Source organism: Rhinolophus ferrumequinum, chromosome 10 (genome assembly GCF_004115265.2).
Source record: "Rhinolophus ferrumequinum isolate MPI-CBG mRhiFer1 chromosome 10, mRhiFer1_v1.p, whole genome shotgun sequence".
Taxonomy (NCBI): Eukaryota; Metazoa; Chordata; class Mammalia; order Chiroptera; family Rhinolophidae; genus Rhinolophus; species Rhinolophus ferrumequinum.
In genome coordinates, this window is record NC_046293.1 from 15,685,757 (window position 1) to 15,706,195 (window position 20,439).

The 20,439-nt window shown below is 41.2% G+C and overlaps 2 protein-coding genes across 3 annotated transcripts in view; both read right to left on the reverse strand.

Moving 5' to 3' along the window:
* The window catches only part of TXNRD1 (thioredoxin reductase 1), a 57,966-nt gene extending 42,042 nt beyond the window's left edge, over nt 1-15,924 (reverse strand). The window contains exons 1-2 of one of the 2 annotated variants that reach the window (XM_033116419.1): nt 15,782-15,924; nt 14,165-14,274 (exon numbers count right to left, since the gene is read on the reverse strand). The gene's annotated coding sequence lies outside the window, so the exon portion shown is untranslated. Of the gene's footprint in view, nt 1-14,160; nt 14,275-15,781 lie in introns of both variants that reach the window. The other variant, XM_033116420.1, reaches the window with a different exon arrangement.
* EID3 (EP300 interacting inhibitor of differentiation 3) lies at nt 3,011-5,059 on the reverse strand. The gene has a single exon (XM_033116421.1). It carries the CDS (start codon nt 4,967-4,969, stop codon nt 3,842-3,844), a length of 1,128 nt encoding a protein of 375 aa, XP_032972312.1. The 5' UTR covers nt 4,970-5,059; the 3' UTR covers nt 3,011-3,841.
* Nucleotides 15,925-20,439: the final 4,515 nt, after the last annotated feature.

Consider the following 20,439-nt stretch of genomic DNA (forward strand, 5'->3'; position numbering starts at 1 on the left):
CATGAAAATTATATGAAATTCAAATAAAGTTTTATGGGAAAACAGCCATGCCCATTTATTTGCTTCAATATTGTCTATTGCTGCCATTTTTGCAACAATAGCACAGTTGACTGGTTTCAACAGAGCTCATATGGCCCACAAAGCTTAAAATATTTATTATCTGGCTTTTTGCAGGAAAAAAGTTCCCAAATCCTGGCCTAAGGAAATTTTGAGTCAATGTTGATGGGTGGTGCAGCGTGGAGAGTACCAAACAGTAATACTGAGGTGAGTAACCAAACAAAGAACCATCTTCCTGCTCAGGGAAACAGAATCTTGCTACATTACCTTCCTCCAAGGACAATCACGGAAGCTGATTCTCCATGATCAATTAATTATCTAGATATTCGGCTATTATGCACCTTAACTATTTAAAGCCATGGTAGTATTTAACATGTACTCTGTTTCAAGTATTCTGGCAAAATATAAGAGATTCCATTTCAAATGCCTCCTCCCGGGGCCTTCCCTTACCACCCTGAGGTAGCACGCCAAGCACGACCCAAGCAGCGTTTCCTCAGAGCAGTTATCATTAACTGTAATACTGTGGTCCCCCTCCAGCCCCACCCCAGTGATAGGCTGAACGATAGTCCCCACATCCAATCTGAATCCCTAGGACCTGTGAATACATTACTGGTATAAAGGACTTTGGAAATGTGATTTAAGGACCTGGTGATGGGGAGATTTTCCAGGATTATCCTTGTATGAGAAGCAGAGGGAAACTTCATTACAGTAGTAAGTGTGAAGACAGAAGAGGCTGCACTGCCAGCTCTGAAAATGGAGGAAGAGACTGTGAATCAAGAAATAGAGGCAGCCTCCAAAAACTGAAAAAGGCAAGAAAACAGATTCACCCCTCAGAGCTTCAGTAGGAACCAGCCCTGGGGACATCTTGATTTTAGCCCTGAGAAAGAGATTTTGAACTTCCAAACTCCAGACTGTAAAAGGTAATAAATTTATGTTGTGTTAAGCCACTAAATGGTAATGTTACAGCGGCAATTGAAAACTAACACACCCACTAAAATATAATGCCACGAAAGTTGGGTCATTTTCTGTCCACCACTTTTCCCCCAGTGCCTAGAGCAATGCCTGGCCCAGTGGGTACTCAGTTAAGTAAATTAACATAGTGCCAATTCCAATCCCCTGGAAATGGATTCCCCAGAACAAAAGAACTTAATGTCTAGAATTAAAGGAAAGTGAATGAACCATGACACAGTTGTCACCATGGAAGGAGGTGGATTTTCTGACCCTGATTCAGAGAGTGAGGCACTTACATGAGTGCTCACAATGAGACAGATACTATTCTAGATGTTTTATATACATCATCCCACTTAAGCCTCACAACAGTCTGCCAAGCAGATGTCTTTCCCATTTAAGAAATGATAATATAAAAGCCCTTAGAGATAAGAACCTTGCCCATGAGTCAAGAATGGAACATGGAACCCACGTCTAAATGATTATAAGTCTCTTGCTTTTCTCACTATACATTACCCAGTTATTCATATTTCAAAGTACTTGTCACTTACATTTTCTAAATTTATCCTTACTGTATACTTAAGAGACAGGTATTATTCCCACTTGACAAATAAGGTTTATAGGTTCACTAATTTGCCCAGTTGAACCTGCAAGAGGGTCAGGATCTGACCCCAGGCAGGTCCTTTGATCAGAAAGTGGTCCTGTTATATAACAAAGTTCTAGTAAAAAAAATTTTTTCCGTAATATGCTCCTTAAGTTCAGTTGATTTTACTGAAACTGTGAAATTTAAGCAACTCTAACTATATTAGTGAGAAACCAGATTTGCAGTTTGGTTCATACCTAATCTCTACAATTATCTATTGGTCAATCTCCTTTGTTCTTCAATATAAGCAGTCACTTTAATTTCAAAGTGATGAGAAAACCCAGATGTCATGACAATCAGTAAAAATAAAAACAAGTGGTCAACTTGATTTATATTTTAACAGCTATAACTTTAGAGAAGACACTAAACCTCTACCTTCTCTATTAATGCTTTTTGTCATCACTAACTTTCACATACTCCTAGTAAAGACACTAGGCATATAACAGAGCAATCTGGTGGCCACTAAAGAACTGAGACAAGATCTTTTTGCTATCATTAAGAATATCATTTCTTCAAACAGCAAATTTCTGGAAAACCCTAGGAACTCAGCTGGTAGAGAGACATGCTAAAGTCTGAGTAGAGTCTGAGTAGAGACTCTGCAAGGCCAAAAGATGCTTTCATCACTGCTAAATCAAAGGATGGTAGACACTGGGAAGGGTCAGCATTCCTTCAACTGAAAATGGGGAAGAAATGACTACTTTAGAAATTAACTGGCCAAGTTTCAAGAGAAATTCTATTTTTGCTAAAAGCCTCCATTACTGAAGAACCTTCATCCCACCCATACGTTAAGATCCCTCTTCTCAATCTTGATGTCATTCAGTCTTTGGATCTCCTCAACCTGCACGACACTAGGCTTAGTTGGAAAGTTTATCATTACTACTATGCAAAATACTTATCCACTTGCCAAATAATGTTTAATGGCAAAATCCACTACCACCGAAGATTAAATTCCTATAGAGATCAAGAAAAGAAGCTTATAGGCATACTCACTGCACCTTCAAAAACTGTTTCCTTAAAGACCCAATTTTTGGCAATAACCACCAAATAAGTCTATAATATGTATTTTTAAAACAATTGCAAGTAATAAAAAAAAGCATTTATGGTTTTATCCGAAGTAAAGAACTTTGGGATAAGTTAATCCTGTATTTCAGTTTAATCAGGGACAGTTTCCAGGCATTTAAAGCCTTATTAAGAAATGCCAAATTGAACTGGAAACAAATATTCAAGGCTGTTACATAATAAAACATCACTGATTCTGAAGGACACTCTGTGTACTAGCAGAAGTTACAAAGGGAAAGTAGGGGCCAGAAAAGAAATTAACCAAGTATATCAAGACTATAACTGGTTGTTAAACGATTTTTGTGTTTGAAGTAATCTGACAAAAATATCTTCTATCTCTGAGGAGAATGACAGACAAAGTAATTCAATTTTTGCCCCGCTTAACATTCAAATGGAATAGTTTTCAAAACCTTTTATGGTTCTCTGGTGCCATAATTTCTCACAATCCCATATATTTGGCCTCCATATCCCCTGCCTAGAATACCATTCCTGTATTTGACCAGTTCCTAATGACTTTTCAGCACTTAGTTGATGCTTTGTCTACTAGAGTAGAGATAACTCGACTTTTGTTGAGTTTAATCACAGGAGAAATTTTTTAGAATATGGATACCCACTCATTGACCTGAGCCCTCTCTGCAATGAAGCAAGGCATCTTAATTTTTTTTTTATAGTATTAATGTTGCATATTCACTGCCCTATGGATGTTTTTTACCATTTTTTTCACCCACTCTTTCCCCAACCTGGTTAGGAGCCCCATATGGGACTCCCTTGGTTCCCTGTAACAGAGGAACACAGTATCACAGGGCATCATAACTAAATTTTTTTTTTTTTGCAAATTATCAAATACCTTTTAACTTACGAAATTCAGAAATGATTTTTATTAATAGTCTCAAAGGACATTCAAAAAATTTTCCCATGAACATGCCAGTAAATTTTTTTTAATAACAGAAGGTCTTGACTATCTTATAAACTACCAAGAAAATCACACTGCACAGTAAACAATTTGATGTTCTTGAAAATACTTTTTCACTTTACAAGAGGTAACAATATGTGCTTTTGTTTGGATTTAACTCTGCATTTTGACACACTTTTAGAAAAGCCACAAAATGCATCCTATACTAGGAACAAAAATATTTAGTATGAATTTGTGATCATAGCCTCTGAAATTTCAAAAGTCGCCACAATATTTCTCCAGTCCTGTAAACTCAAAGATATAACCCCTTGTTTCCTGCCATAGGAACTGGGATCATTTCCCTCACTCACTTGGTTAATATTAATTGGCTCTAATATTGGCAGCCTGTCTTGGTCAAGCCTTATTCTTGCGAAACCATCCCTTATAATGAAAGAAACATAAAATATATTCTCCACGGTACGAGAAAAAGAATTTGGATCAATCACAAACTCAAAATAGGACACAGGAGTATCAGGATACTTTCGAAAGTACGTTTGCAACAATCCCAGGATTCTTTCTACTTCTTTTTCTGTCGCTTCTTGATTATTACTCAAGTCCAACTTCCTCAGTTTTACAGGCATATCCCTATTATCTTCCATTCTGTGAGTTTTTTTCTGGTGCTCACGTCGGGGCTTTCGGGCAGAAGACTCTGATTTGAATGAACCAAAAATAAAGTGGAATGTTCCAGCTTGCAATATCCAGGATGTTGCTTCCTTCTGTATTGTCTCCCAGAAGGAAAGAGCTATATTATCATCACAACCACTCAACGCATTACGTCCATTATCTTCCATCAAGTTTAGTCCCACAAATATACAGAGAAAGTCACAAAATGCTACTTGATTAAAAAAGCGCATATCACAGTTCAGCTGCTTGGCTTTTTCTTTACCCAAATCAGAAGCCAGAACAAGAAACTGGGCATCGAGAGCCGCTTCTCTTGTTCGGCTCACTTCATCAAACAGGACATTGGCTTCTTCAAGAGCCTCGCTCAACGAGTCGCTCGCTGTGTTCACTATGTCTTCACGGTTCTGTTGGACGTTGTAGATGAGCTGCCGGTACTGCTTGCGGATACTCCGGCACTTCTCCTCGTCAGCCTCAAGCCCCAGGAGATTTGGATCTATGTCGGCCTCTCCACAGCTGAGGTCGTCAGAACAGCCTTCAGAGCAGCCATCAGCCCCCACCGCCACTTCCACCTTCATGGGATCTGCCTCCTCCTCCGCCTGCTTCACGGAGTACGCACTACTGGTGATGTTCACCACCCGCTCCTCTCCCTCCTCTATGCCTCCCCGCAGGGAATCTTTTTCGTCAGACATTGTCAGTCAGTAAGCTCCGGGAGCGCTCAGCTAACGGCCTTCGCAACGGTTTCGGACAGCGGCGGAAATTGAAGGGGTCAGTCAGAGCGGAGGAACCTGTTCGCCCATGCGCACTGGTGACACCGCCGGGAGGCCCCGCCCCCAGCTCGCCCCGCCTCCTGACAGCCCCACCTTGCGGAGCCCAGGTCTTGTGCAACACGTTCGCAAACAAGCCCGTGGCGCACAGGACGCACGCAATAATCGGTCCGAAGCCCACACTCATACACCCGTTTAAGCGATAGCTAATTGTTTTAGCGTTAACTGACAGTATCATCTAGCTTTCGAAGAAACACTTGGGCAATCTATGACAAAATTGTGAGGAAACTAAAGGTCCTGTGCTTTAAAACTTGCTGTCACATACTGCAGTTAAGTCGACCTTCGTTTTTTATTCTTAGTGATTAAGAAGTGGGGTCTTTTATTTTTGAGAACTAAATCTGGCTAGATTATAAACTACCAGTAGGACCAAGGATCGTGACATGCAGAACTCCCATTACAAATAGGCCACCAACTCTAAGAGTTCATTTACTAGTAGATGGTTGTTTGGAACTCAATTCTTCATTATACAAATGTAAATTGCGTCAATTACCTTCCCGGGCCCTCAAAAGCCCAATCCCCTCCAACCTACCCCATGGAGTGGAGGGCATCACTCGTGTGTGTCACTGCTAGAGCAAGCTTGAAGGTGGGGAAGGAACGTATTACTCAAGCGATCTTTGGTTCACCACCCAAGGGTGAACAAATAAAACAGGTACAATCTCTACAAAAGAGCTGTTTATTTGGAAGCTTGCCAAAGGCTAAAGACCACAGACTGAATGGATAGTAAATCTGAACCCTAAAAGGTAAGCAAAGCAATGAAGATTTTAAACACAATCTGTGATAAAGCTATGAAAGCAAATGCTGTAAATCAGGTGACTAATCTATACTGGAAACTTCACCTACTAGTTGACTGGGAATTCTTGTACAGTTGGAGAGAGAGAGCTTAGCTTAGCAGTCACACAGGCAGCAAAGTACAGGTAACACTGGAACAGAATATATTTCATTTTTAAAGAGAATATGCATTCTCAACCCGCAAGACCAGTTTTTAACCACTGCAACAGGTGTTCCTTTTAAAGGAGAGTCCGAGAGAGGGAAAGTGGGAAAGGGGGAGAGGGGAGGGGGGATGGGAGAGGGGGCGAGGGGCAGAGGGGGAGGGGAAGAGAGAGAGAGGGAGAGAGAGAGGGAGAGAGAACACACCACACTTGACCTGTCAGCTCTGGTTTCAAGGCACACGGAAGTAAATTAGCCCTACCTTCCTTCCTATGCATCTAGACTGGTTCATTTTTCTTTGACATTAATAGAAAGTTTCTTGCAAATGCATAAACAGCAAAACCTGTTATTAAGTTATTCCAAAATATTTACATTACTATTGTGCACCATTATTTCTTTAAGTAGGGGTAATTCAGGAAGAAACATGCATTTTTCAAAAACACCATGCGCTATGGTTACTTGTGCATATATACCTATTATCCTGCCATTAGACTGTTAGCTTCTCTAAAGCAAAAACTTGGTTTAAATCTTCTAAGCAAAGCTGTTTTCACATGGATGCATTTGACTATGCACATTTAAATGCATACGTTGTAAATGAATGTAGTTTTTTTTTTTAAACTTTGTCCCAACACCTCCTACAAGTTATTTGGCAGCAAAAAATTTCAGGTTAGTTTAAGAGATTCTCAAAATGAAAATAAAAGTTGACTCCTTTTCAGAAAGTCAACCTTATCCCTTCTCTGAAATACAGAAAAAGTAAGAAAAAAACAAAGTTGGGATCCAGGATCATCAAAGGACCACATTTTCCCCCTAAGTCTGCCCAATTACAAACTAATATTTAAACCTGTTTTAAATCTAAGAGGAAGAGAGTTAATCCCTAATCCCAAATCCCAAAGAGTTTGCTTTTATAGTTAACTGTATCCTTAGGAGCTTCTGATATCCACTTCAAATTCAACAAAAGCAATTTATAAAAGAACTCCAAAAGATAAGCCAACCTTCCCACCCTAAGGTGCCTATTTTCTCCTGCATCAGAAGAGGGAGAACAGGCTGATACCAATTTGCTCCATACAGAGCCTTTCATCTAAGAATTTCGAAACGCTTCAGAAAAATAATTCTCCTCACCTACTTATAAAGTATTACTAATACTATTTATAGGGATTTCTCAGGAGATAACAGCCCACACAACTTGCTTGAAGCAACAGAACATATCAAGACAAGCATATTATTAAGTTGTCGTTTCTGTGCTGAGTTCACTCTATACTAGATCCCTGTTCTTAAGAATCTTCGTAACATGTAACTTCTGTCATCCTCAGAAACCAGACTTGCATATCCCACATTCTTAAATCTGCCTTTAGAGCATAAGGTTCATATGTCATCTCAAAATAAAATCTCAAGTCTAATGATTTTCCTTCATCATTTAAAGAATGGGATTTCTACACTTGTGCATCTTTAAATCACTAAACAGTGGCTTTCTAACCTACGGTCAAATTACTAGTAATAATTATATAAATGCAGCTTAAAAAAGGAACTACAACACACAATTTCAGTTATACTGGTAAACTGCTCTATGACTTTTAACAGAAAGCAAAAGTGCACTACTACTTCAAAGAAATCACTAACATCTACCTTCTTCATGCAGTAAGACGACTTCAGACAACCAATGGCACACAGCTTGGCCTCCAACATAATTTAGCTCCTCTCCACTACTTTGTTCTCTTTCAGGGGATGTTGCCAAAGGCTAAATAAGGCTCTCCATTTCCGTTCTTCCTTTCCTCAGTTTTTCTTCCAGTATTATTTATCAGTCCTTTGCCAGGAGTTCAGATTCATTCATTCCAAGCATTCTTAAGCTCTTTCCCACAACTCCCAGTGCTCAAGCCAAATGTGATGGGATGGATGTCACAGATCACAGGTCTCTCTCTTAAGCCAAATAAAAAAAGGACTCACATAGAGTCCACTATCTTTTCTAGTGGGATTTTTATTGCAGGATTAATCTACAACAAGAAGATGTTTAATCTCTTAAAAGACTTCTGAGCCAAACCAGGAACAAGTCAGGTAGGATCCCCACACTCTAACAGACTTATTGCTGTTAAGCTACCTCCTCAACTTCTTTATGCCTTCTTTCATATCAGTTTTTCTCTCCTCATCCTTCCAAGGTATCTATTTAATATTTAGTCGTGAAGAGATGTTGTAAAAGTCCTAGTTTGATTTATCAAAGTAGCAGGACGTTAGGTATATTTTCTTTTTCATCTTAATTTCCTTTAACGTTATATTTGTGCGTGTACATTTTTGCTTTGTTTGGTTTTGGTTTTTTAGTATTAAAGGTAAACTTTGCTGTGATTAAGGCAGGTATCTGTGTTTTTCAAATGAGTGTCTGAAAAGACCATGGCCAATGGAGGCAAACCTGGTTCCAATCTTGACTTGCTAGCTATTAGAGTTATCTTAGGCAAGTTGCTTAACCTCTTAGCCTCCAGCTTCTTCCTTTGTAAGATGGGAATACTACTACTTATATCATAAAGTTACTGTAAATATTGAATGAGAATTATGTGATAGATTTGACAATATTTTCAGCTGTTGAGTAGGTACTTAATAAATCTTAAATTATCCCAAAGATAGCAAATGGTTCATAAACATTAGACACCAAACAGAAACACCTATGTACAAACCAGTAGCTTCACTCTTGGATGTTTCAGGAACAGAAAAATATTTTAAAGGTTAAATCCATAAGGAGTAATACAAGAATGTATCTCACTTAACAAATCACAGTGAAAAGAAATTTGCCGTGTAAGAAAATTTTAAAACCTAAAGCTTCAACTAATGAAAGTGTGTATAGTTACTTTGAAGAATAAAACTCTCAACTAGATATTCTGAAGCAAGCCCACCAAAAAATCTGCGACTATATGCAAAACTACATGTGCACATTTTTCTCAGGAATGGGTCCTTGGAGTTCAGCAGATTCTTTAAAAACCCAGTGTCCAAAAGAGGCTCTGAATAACTATTCTATTCAAATAAGATTGCTTTATTGTTAGTGAAATAAAAGATAAAATGGCAATCAAGTCCCACAAAACAATTTGGAGCCAGTCACTGAAATATTTCAGAGTATATAAAACCTCCACCCTTGCCCGTGGTCAAGTCATAGACTTAACTGTCACTTCAGAAAACCCAGTGATGAGGACTTGCCAAGCCTCAAGAACTATTGTAAACAAGGGTGTGAGATGAGAACAGAACGCTTCAGGTTATAAGAGCAATTATCAACTCTCTTGGGACACCTCAGAAATCAGCAATGACCAAGAGCATCATTTTGACAGACCAGGGGTCGGAAAGCACTGGGATGTGGTTTTAAAGGGGCAGCTGGGAAGGAACTCAGCTCTGGAGGCCTGGATTCCCCAATCAAAAGCAGGGCTTTATTAGTTTCCACTTATTTTCCTCATTTGTAAAAGGCGGCTATTGTATATCTTCTCTGCCATATAGAGTGGTCGTGCCCCTTTGTAGAAAAATCATATACAAACATTCGTTGACAAATGTATTCTAAAGCATATACATCGCCCTAGACTTGTGTTAGAGGTAACAAAGTGAGGACCTAGCGCCATTTCAAGAACACAGGTGCTGAATAAATAGTAGCTAAATAGACATAATGTGACTTCTCACCTGATCTGGACACATCTGCATAGACTACTGTATTATTACACCGTTCTTTAAAATTCTGAACTGCTGTATGTGCTGCCTAGACTCTCTCCTGAACAACTAAGGCCTTGGTCTCTGATGGACAGTTCACCTTCACAAAATCAGACACCTTGTAGCTAACTACCTCACTTAAGTGAGTCCCCTAGCCCTACTATCATCCATTCATTCAACAAATATTAATTGAATGCATAGTAGGTGTTTAAAAAAAAACCCAGAATATATAAAAATAAATCATTTTTGTCCTAATGGAACGTACAATTTAGTAGGCACAGAGGAATGCAGTTGCACTTGGCAAGCATCTAATGAATGAATTCCAATTTGCCAGAGCTATGCTAGGAATACCAAGATTTGCATGGGCTCAGCCCTGAATCATGAGCACACCATCACACGGGGGATATCAGGCATGTATCCCAATAGCAATAACACAAAGCCAAGTGCCAAAGTGTGAGTACACCAGAGTGAACTGTATAGAGAGACCTAGGTTCTATTCCCGGCTCTGCCACTTAACTAGCTGTGGAATCTGGGCATGCTCCTTAAATTCTCAGGGCCTCTATTTTGTCATCTGTAAAACTGGGTAATACCACCTTTCATAAGACTACTCAGGATTTAAACAACTACTTTTCAGCATTTAGAGTCTAGCACATAGGAGACATTCATTCAATAAACAGTAGCTGGTCTCCTTAACAGGCATGTCTTAAATATTTGCTGAGCTCTATCTAATATAGACGTGGAATCACAGGCACAAAGAATAAGACTAACTCTCCATTTTTTATATGTAAGCCACAAATATTCATTGGCAGGATTCCTCGTTTTCAGATGATTTATGGGAGTGCTATGGGAGCACAGAGGAGGAAAAGAATCAGCAAATCTGGCCTTATACTCTAAAACAGGCAGTTAGAAAAGTGGGTTTGAGCAGGAAGTCAGGAATTGAAATTAAGAACAGAATGAAGAAGGGAAATTTTAGGGACTACAGCTGTAACAGCATTTCCCAGCAGCTTCCTGGAGGTGAGGGAGCAGAGCAGAGATAACCAGAAAAGTAGGTGTGGCCTAGACCTTTGAGGATACAGAATACCAAACTAAGGAATGTGCACTTTATCATGGATGCAGATCTGGAGCAGCTAAGAAGCAATTAGCAAGATAACTCCGACAGCAGATGGACTGGAAGGGGAGGAAGATCAGAAGTGGAAGGGCAGTTAGAGACTGCTGAAATGGTTTAGGCAACAGGAAATGAGTACCTGAAACAGCCTGGGCAAAAATTACTAGGGGCAGTAAGCACATATGTGGGAAAAAAAATTAGGCGCTGGTAATTGAGTATTACTGCCTTGAAGAAATTAAGTCCCATGTTGCCAGTTTTAGTTTTATCTCCCAAGACTATTATCTCAAACTCCTCAAGTCTTAACTATGTATGTCCAGCACTTAGTATTCCAATGTGCACTTTTTCATTCACGTTGCTTTTCCTCTCAATACCACCAACAGGCATTTATACAAGTGGTTTCAAAAGTCTGGAATACTAGAGACGTCAATTTACATACAAGACAGGTTCCCTATGAGAATACTTGCAATCTTGCCATGCAGAAGTAAAATGCTCATGACAGCCAGATGTCTTTGAGCAAAAGGAACTCTGTTCATAGTTCTCAGAATTTAGTAGCTCCCTAATTCCAATTTTCCACGTGGACATACAAGTGCTAACCACAGATAGCATAGTTCCCTATTTTTCTATTCAGGTATAAAGTGTTACTCACTTGCCTGTTGAGTTACCATTTTCTTTTTTTTTTTTTTAAATTAATACTTGTTTATTTGTTCAAATCTTTTTCCCCCTTTTCTTTCGCCTCCCCCCGCGTCCACTCGGGTTCAAGCCGCTGTTTCTCAGTCTAGTTGTGTAAGACACATCTCCCTGGCCCATGCTGGTATTATGAGCCTTGCACTCCCCCAGGGTGAGGCAGTCTGTCGCCAGTCTTCAGTCGACCGCTCAGGATGGCTGCTGGCCACTCACGCTGGCCACCAGCCGCTCATGGCAGCATACGGTAGCCCACGGCAGCAAACAGTAGCCCACACTCACGGCAGCCCAGTTCCAGGGAGAGCTGTTGCTGCAGAGGGCACAGCTCACTGGCCCATGTGGGAATCAAACCAGCGACCTCGGCGTTAAGAGCATGGCGCTCCAATCACTAGAGCCACCGGGCCAGCCTCAAGTTACCATTTTCTATCTTTTATTATATTTTGGAAGTTCAAGAGTAGTCCTTTGTTTTCCCCACTTGTAATTTAGCAAGTGATCCTGACCAAACAACCTTATACGTTAAAGCAAGTCTCAGACTTGATATTTATCATAAGAATTACCTGGGGGAGGGGGAAGGCTTGTGTAAAAAAAATATAAAAGGCAGATCTAGCCCCTTCCAGAGGGTTTACTTAACAAGACCTCAGGTAAAGCCCAGGCATGCATGTTCAATAAGCACTGCCAAAAGATTCTGTGCAGGTGGTCCATAGGCTACAGTTTTTAAAAACACACTTCTTTTATTTAAACCTTCTTCCTGGAGGTAGTCATCTAAGGTTAGTTCCTTCCAGGAGGCTTGTACAGTAAGTACAACGAAAGCAAGGGAAGTTCTGTTGTTGATGTTATTTATTGAGGGGAAAGGGAAACAAAGGAAAAAACAGTATTAAGAGAAGGAAAAGCATATATTTTAAAAAGCCCTTTCTCCATTATTTATGTTGCAATTAAAGTATGAAACATAATTTTTTTTTTAAAGGCGTGGACTTTAGGATTATAAGACTAATCCTATAAGTACTCAATTCTCCACTAAATAAATGCCTTTCTCCACTCAAACCCAATGTTCCCTAAAGATTTTCAGAACCCACCATTTAGCCCCAAACGTGGGCAACAACTGGAGGGAAATTCACAAATATTTCAAACTACTAGTAGTCCTCACCTTGTTGCGTCCCTTCTTCCATTTCTTAATACTCATCAAAAAACAAAAATAAATCAAATGATATAAAGTGGAGTGTTAAGTTTACGTAAAAGATGTGCTAAATGACTTAATTATGAGTTGGTGGTGTGTTTTTCATTCATGGCATTGTAGCTCCCTAAATGTCTGAAATTAACTATGATCATATGAAATTGAAAACATCAGATCATATCAATAAAATGGGTCCAAAGCTTATAAAACCAGTAGTTCCTTTTGCTCCCATTGATGTTAAGACCTGGGCCATCTGTAGAATTTATACAAAGATCAAATGCCTATATACTTTTTAAGAGCAAATTTATGGCACAGGTGGAGCAAACAAAACAATCAGACAGGAAGGAGTATCAATAGACTTTAGTCTCATTTTCCTTGCAAACTAAAGGTCTGAGTGACAATATTTTTTTTTTCTATTTCACCATCTTGGACCTCCTCTCTCAACACAATATATTTTAAATAAGCCAAAAGCCTTTTTATCTCTTTAATCATTTCCCATTAATTTGCTATTTCTCTTTGAAGTCCATCTCCATTTCGTGTGCCCATTTTTCCAAAATCATAAATAAGATTCTCTTAGAAGAAAAATAAAAATGCAAATTGTTAATATCCTTCCTAAAGGCAGACACATCTAAATAGATTTTACATTTAACTGAGGCCTCATGTTTACTTTCTCAGAAGGCAATGTTCAAGTCTGAGATCCATTTCTTAGAAATTACAGATACAAACAGAGAAGGACAAAAAGATAATCAGCAAAAATTAAAGCCGATGTATCAAGGTGACCACGGGATTATGAGGCTTTCTAACCTAGTAATCAACCACACCTGATGTAGAATATCATCCATGTTACATGTCCCCTTAAACACGCACCCAGCTTCCAAGCATTTTGCCAGTACCTCAGGCCATGACCCATCCCCCGCCAGTGGGTGGTCCCAAGGTAGGAGTGCCACCAACCAAAGTAAAGTTTTACATATCTCATTTCCCTGCCTGATTGTTAACCCTGGGCTAGAAAAGAGACACCTGAAAAGAAACCCACTCAAAGGAGCAACCAGGAAATGCTCTCCCCTGAGCCAGGGGTTTCTGGGTTTCCCTCCCAGAAAATTAAGAAGGAAGATGATAGGGACGAATAAGATAAGCATTTCCTGATTCCCTTTTGTTAGTACTCCCCTAAACACGTTCAGCAGTTTACACTGCTGCTAAAAATGATTTACATTTACTGGGGGAGAAAGAGGAGGGACAATAGGAGGAAATGAACACTTTTAAAAACGTATTTTGAAAGATGAAAATAGTTACATATTCCTTTGCCCCGTTCTGAAATTTACCCAACGTCTCATCAATTTCGATTAACACATGGGCTAGCCCCTGTGTGTTCCTTTGTCATTTTCTAAGAATCGGCTCCGTTTAGAGGTTCGTCCACATCCACCCTGGTTTTGAAAGAAAGGCTGCGACCACGGTAAGCCCCGTGGCCTCATTCCCATCCAGTTCAGGAGAGTGAAAGAAACATACCTACCTTCAGAGTTGGACCATAGCCGCCTATCTTTCTCCTTTTCACAAACACAACGGGTACGTCCGTTTCCGAGGTCAGTTCGGACAGCGCTCCCTCAAGGTCCCGCCCGTTCTCTGTGGCACAGAAGCAGAAAGGGGAGCGGGTCAGGCTTCCCGCAGCCGGGCCGCGGCGGGAAGTGCGCGGCTGGGGCGGGGCTTCCGTGTCCCCAACTGCACGCCCCCAGGCGACGCGCACCGCCGCCTCCCTACCGGACAGCGCCACCTGCCTCAGCCCTGACAGTGACCTAGGCCCGCAATCAGGCTCGGATCCTGGACCTGGTACATGGGCACAGAATCTGGAAACATGGCCTGGAGGCCAGCTACTAACGCCAGAGTTCCGGTCGGATTCATATCACAGCAAGTCTGGCTAAAACTTAAACGCCCTACTTTCCCAGTAAATCCAGAATTCAGGAGAGCTTCAAAAAAGGAAACTTAAGGCACAATTATCTCAGCTTTTATAAAACGCCTCCCAACTTAACCTTCCTTTGAAATCTGCATCTATACAGAATGCCAAAATCCAACTTCCATGTTCCTTTGAAATTCGGACCCATGGGGCAAAATTAGAAACACTGCCCATTTAGGGTGGCATTTAAGAATCTTGAAGCAATATAGCAACACCCTACATGACATGGGAGCTTATGGTCCAATTTTACAAAGGGGTGAACACAGAATGAGTCAGTGATAGAAGGTACACTCCAGTTACTCTGACATCACGCCCATTCATGAGATAAAAACCACACCAACAACTCAAAAGGATACTTCTTTGATCATAACAATAATGATAATACCAGCTAACACTTCTATAGTGCTTTGCATATATTAATAACTTCACTACTATCTTTTCCAAGGGGAGCCTATCAGATCCATTTCACAGATAGGAAAACTGGGACAAAGGAAAACTAACTTGCCCAACTTCAAGCAGCTAGTTAGTTAGGGGACAAAGGGCCAGGATTCACACCCTGGCAGTGTGGTGTTCGCTTTAATCCGCTACCCTGTATTGTCTAATATAGTGAAATAAAGCGTGGGTTCCACTCTTACCTGTCCCGTTTAATTGCCTGGCAAGTCATACGATTCTGGGCCTTGGTTTCCCCACTTGTAAACACGGAAATACATATGATTTGCCAACCTCTCAGGATTTCTGAGGATTCAACAGTGTAAAAATTCCAGGAATGGCAACCTTAAATCGTTATACTCAATGCTGTTCGAGGATCTGTCAATCTATTCATCACATTATCTACATTGCAAGACCCGTGTACTAACAAATGATACAAAAACCCATTTTCTCAGATATTTTGAAAACTGTCTCTACAAAACAAGAGCTAGAGGAAGGAAACCATCAGCCGACGGGGTGCTGGTGTCACCTACCACGGGCTAAGCTTTCACTGACCCGGACGAAACAATAAACGCCGCCAATAAGCTCACTTGCCTTAGAAAAAGCCTCGCCTCTACTCAGACACGCCTTAAAACTTCTCCACTTCCTCTGCGTTTATCAAGCACCCGGCAGGCGGATGCTCTCGTTTCCAGCATGCTCACAGCCTGAACACCTGGAGCTTTGGCCGTGGTCAGTTAACGCAAAGCTTACATGAACACGAGCTGTAGGACATCAGGTTCTTCTTCAGACGCCCCACCACCTTCCGCTCGGATGCAATGCGGGACTGAAGCAAAGAGGGAAATGAATTGCAGATTCCTAGTGGCTCCAGGAAGCCACGCCCTTCTCTAAGTGGGCGGGCCAACAGCCAGAGTCAGAATGACAAAGCAAAAATCCACTCCTCGTGCAGCCCTGGCAACCTACGCTTAATGGCTTAGCAAACTAGGTTCCTCTAATTGGGTGACACCACATCCTCTTCCTGTTCATAGCGCCCCCGACCCGAGAAAAGAGCAAAAACAATTTAAGGAATGTTTGGAACCAGAACCCAAATGTAAGTGGGTTTTAAATGTACAAAACTGGACTATGCCCTAAGGCAGTGACTCCAGAACTTGGCTGCCCGTTGTAATCACGTGAGGATCTTTAAAAATGCTGACGCCTGCCTCCCATCCCCAGACATTTCTGATTTAATCGGTATGGGCTGCAACCTTGGGCATCTGAGTTTAACTCCCTGGGTGATACTATTTGAACTGCAAAGTTGGGAACCCACTGCCCTCAGGTAATAGATTAGTCAGCCTGGCAATTCCCTACAGGAAGTTACCAGGCTTTTAGTTAGGAGTCTCACCAACACATAACTTCCTCTTCTAATTCTTCCTCCTCATCCCACTCAAGTTTGGGTCCGTCCTGTTTTAAGGCAAACTGAGTGCATATTTAATTCCAGTCATGCCAAGCCACCTGCAGCTATCAAAGTGAGCCATGCTCGCTCATACTTCCCTGCTCTTACTCATATTCTTACTCAGCCCCTTGCACTAGTAGGTAGCTATGAATATTTACTGAATAAATGAATGAATGAAGGTCTTCCCCCACTTCTTTGTCTGGATACTGACAGACTGACTGACGCACACTGGGGTGAAAGGGTTGCTGGTTTCTTAGGGCTGTGAGAAGCCACACTTTCTTTGACCTGGCAGGCAACCACAGTGGCTCCTTTGAGCCCCTTCCAAGCCTCTCGCCAATGCAGCAGTAAACTGACCATCTCGCTGCATGATAACCACCCGTGAGCTTAAGTGAGCGCGTGCCTCACCTGATTCTGGGGTCCTTAGAACAGAGGATGGGGCTAGCGCATAGCTGTTCAGGAAACAATGTGATTTAAGGATCAAAGAATGAAAAATGTGATGGAAAGAAAGGTGGAACTAAGGGAGAAAATAAACAGTATTAACCATTGTATAAGGCCTTAGCTCATTTAATCTATACAATAACAGCCCACGAGCCAGGATCATAAGCTCCTCATTCTTAAAAATATATAGAAACTACAGCTTATTTCAAAAGCATGTCTTAGGAGAAGAACTTTAAAATCATTTAACTTGAAATAATGTACTAAAAGCAAGTGATAAGGATTGATTTCTAATAACTTTGTGTGACAGGCAGATCAGTTACCATAGTTAAAATTTTCTAACAGCATACCCAAAAAGGTTAGATAAGGCATTTTAACTTCACACTATTCTTTAGTTATAAAATTATAGCACAAATCCCTAAAGTAGCTCCATGTAGTTATTTTTTTTAAGTAAAAAAAAAATCACCATTTAAAAAAACCTTCACTTCTCTTTTAAACCCTTTGTGCCACTGTTAAGGGCTGAGATACCTTGCCCTTGTGACAAAATAGAGAACTCCTTCGTTCTATTTCATTGCTGGTTAATGGAAGTGCCTCATTTCCCACCATTTCCCATCATGCAGCATTTGTTCTAGTCAAACATCTTATCTCTCTTGACTGAGTTCACATTATTTTCCCCTGCCTGAAATGATCTTCCCGCCCTAAGGGCCTACTTTTTCTACTCATCTGAAATGTCACTTTCTTTGGGAGGACTTCCCTGATTCCAACCCAGTGTTTAACGTTCCTCCCCTCTTCTGTATCTCCAACTACATAAAAATAATTACAAATCCAAGAGAGTTTTGGGACGGCAAACTCGTTTGATTTATCTTGTCTTCCTAGAACCTGCTATATACCATAAGTACTCAGAAAATGCTTGAAAAGACCCTCTAAGTTCCTGAGCTAACATCAAAGCACACTATAAACAGATCTATACAGGTGTTTGATCAAGGGTCCCACTGCATTAAACTACTGTTCCTCCTACAAATAAGCCTCTCTCACACACTGAGCTAGAATATCTTTCTTACACCCAAATCTTCTCTGTTCAAACCTTCAGTAGCTCTCTAGGATCCTCAAAATAAAGTCCAAACTCCTCAATTCTACTGATTTGGCAAGGTTCATCCTTGTTAAATCTAGCTGTCCAGATATTCTGCACCATACTTAAGCAGCAAAACATTGCTGGAAAAAAAAAAAACAAGTTAAAAGTGATTTCACTTAAAGTCAAGGCCACACACTTCAGTGTGTCCCCAAAGGTTCCCAGCAATCCTTTACATCTCAAGTATGGTTGTTTGCCCAGTTTCCAAAGTGACTATTTCATATTCAATTCTCTTTTCTCAAACATCTGATACACCTACACCTTGCCATCGGCTCAGAACCTGCTTTCTACTTCAAGAAAATAGAAATCGGGCCGGCCAGGTGGCTCAGGCGGTTGGAGCTCCGTGCTCCTAACTCCAAAGGCTGCCGGTTGGATTCCCACATGGGCCAGTGGGCTCTCAACCACAAGGTTGCTGGTTCAACTCCTTGACTCCCGCAAGGGATGGTGGGCTCCGCCCCCTGCAACTAAGATTGAACACAGCACCTTGAGCTGAGCTGCCGCTGAGCTCCCGGATGGCTCAGTTGGTTGTAGCGCAGGCTCTCAACCACAAGGTTGTGGGTTCGACTCCCGCAAGGGTGGTGGGCTGTGCCCCTGCAACTAGCAATGGCAACTGGACCTGGAGCTGAGCTGCGCCCTCCACAACTAAGACTGAAAGGACAACTTGAAGCTGAACGGCACCCTCCACAACTAAGATTGAAAGGACAACAACTTGACTTGGGGAAAAAAAAAAGTTCTGGAAGTACACACTGTTCCCCAATAAAGTCCTGTTCCCCTTCCCCAATAAAATCTTAAAAAAGAAAAAAGAAAATAGAAATCAACTAGACAGAACTCCCTGCTATTTCCCTCTCAATAGCCAAGCTGCCATATCCCTTGCCTTCACTCCTGTTTTAATGAAGGCCAACTAATCCACTTGTGCAAATTGTCATCTTTTCTTGCATTCTCAATCTTCAAGTATTTTACTCCTGAAACTAGCTTCCGTCTCTGTCATCATCGATTTCTTGTTCTCTACCTGATCATTCCCATCAGCATACAAACACGCTGTAGTGTTCCCATTTCAAAAAAAGCCTCCCATGATTCCAGGTGCCCCAACCCCCATAGTTACCCCATTTCTTTGCCCTACACACACACACACACACACACACACACACACACACACACCAAAAAAATGGTGGGGGTAGAATTCTTTGTACCCTGGAGAAGAATAAAGTAGGGTAGGAAGGTATAGGGGAGCAGGATTTTGCCACCCCAAAATATCTCTTTTTTTTTTAAAGATTTTATTGGGGAAGGGGAACAGGACTTTTCTTTTTTTATTGGGGAACAGTGTGTACTTCCAGGACTTCTTTCCAAGTCAAGTTGTTGTCCTTTCAATCTTAGTTGTGGAGGGCGCGGCTCAGCTCTACATCCAGTTGCCGTTGTTAGTTGCAGGGGCACAGCCCACCATCCCTTGCGGGACTCGAGGAGTTGAACCGGCAACCGTGTGGTTGAGAGCCCACTGGCCCATGTGGGAATCGATCAGGCAGCCTTCATAGTTAGGAACACGGAGCTCCAACTGCCTGAGCCATTGGCCGGCCCCCAAAATATGTCTTAAAGAAACAAAATGCTCAGGAAGAGCTTTTTATCTCACTCCCCCCCTTAGCTGCCTAAAAGAATTTAGATAGAGGGCCTATTCCAGGAAGAAGAGCTATCAGCAAAGCTAACTGCAAAGAATATGAAGGAGGTAGTGAGCTGGGGAGAAATTAGCAAGGTCTTTGAGAGACCTTGGTCTTTTCTCTTAAGACCTTCAACTGATTGAATGAAGCCCACTCACACCATATAGAGTAATCTGCTTTACTCCAAGTCTACTGATTTCAATGCTAATCGCATCAGAAAACACCTCTAGTCTGGTGTTTGACCAAACAACTGGGCACCATCTTGACACATAAAATTAACCATTCATTACCCAGGGAATGAATCTATTTAGAAAAATAAAGACAGCCCAGGACGGAGCCCTGGCAAAGTGCAAAGGAGGAGAAGGGTCCAGCAAAGGAGCCTGAGAAGCAGCTAAAGGGAGGTAGGAAAAAAACTAAAAGAATCTGGTGTCTCAGAAGCCAATGAAGAAGTGCTCCAAGAAGGAGGAAGATCTCAACTCTATCAAGTCCTGCCGAGAAATCCTGCAAGATAAGGACTAAGCCATCGAAGCCATTGCTGATTTTTATGAAAATGGTGTGTGTGTGGGGGGGATGCCTAATTAGATTCAACAAGAAACAGAAAATAAGGAAGTGGAGGTAGTATGTATAGCCAACTATTTTAAGAAGTTTTACTATAAAAACAGAAAAGTGGAAAAGTAGCTGAAGAGGGGTGCAGGATCAAGGAAAGTTTTTTGTTTTATTGTTTTGTCTAAGAAGCAAATTAGTAGGGCATGTTTTGATGACAAAA

What these genes read in the sequence shown, in the direction of transcription:
- EID3 (XM_033116421.1), bottom strand. Translation starts at nt 4,969, where the DNA reads ATGTCTGACGAAAAAGATTCCCTGCGGGGAGGCATAGAGGAGGGAGAG.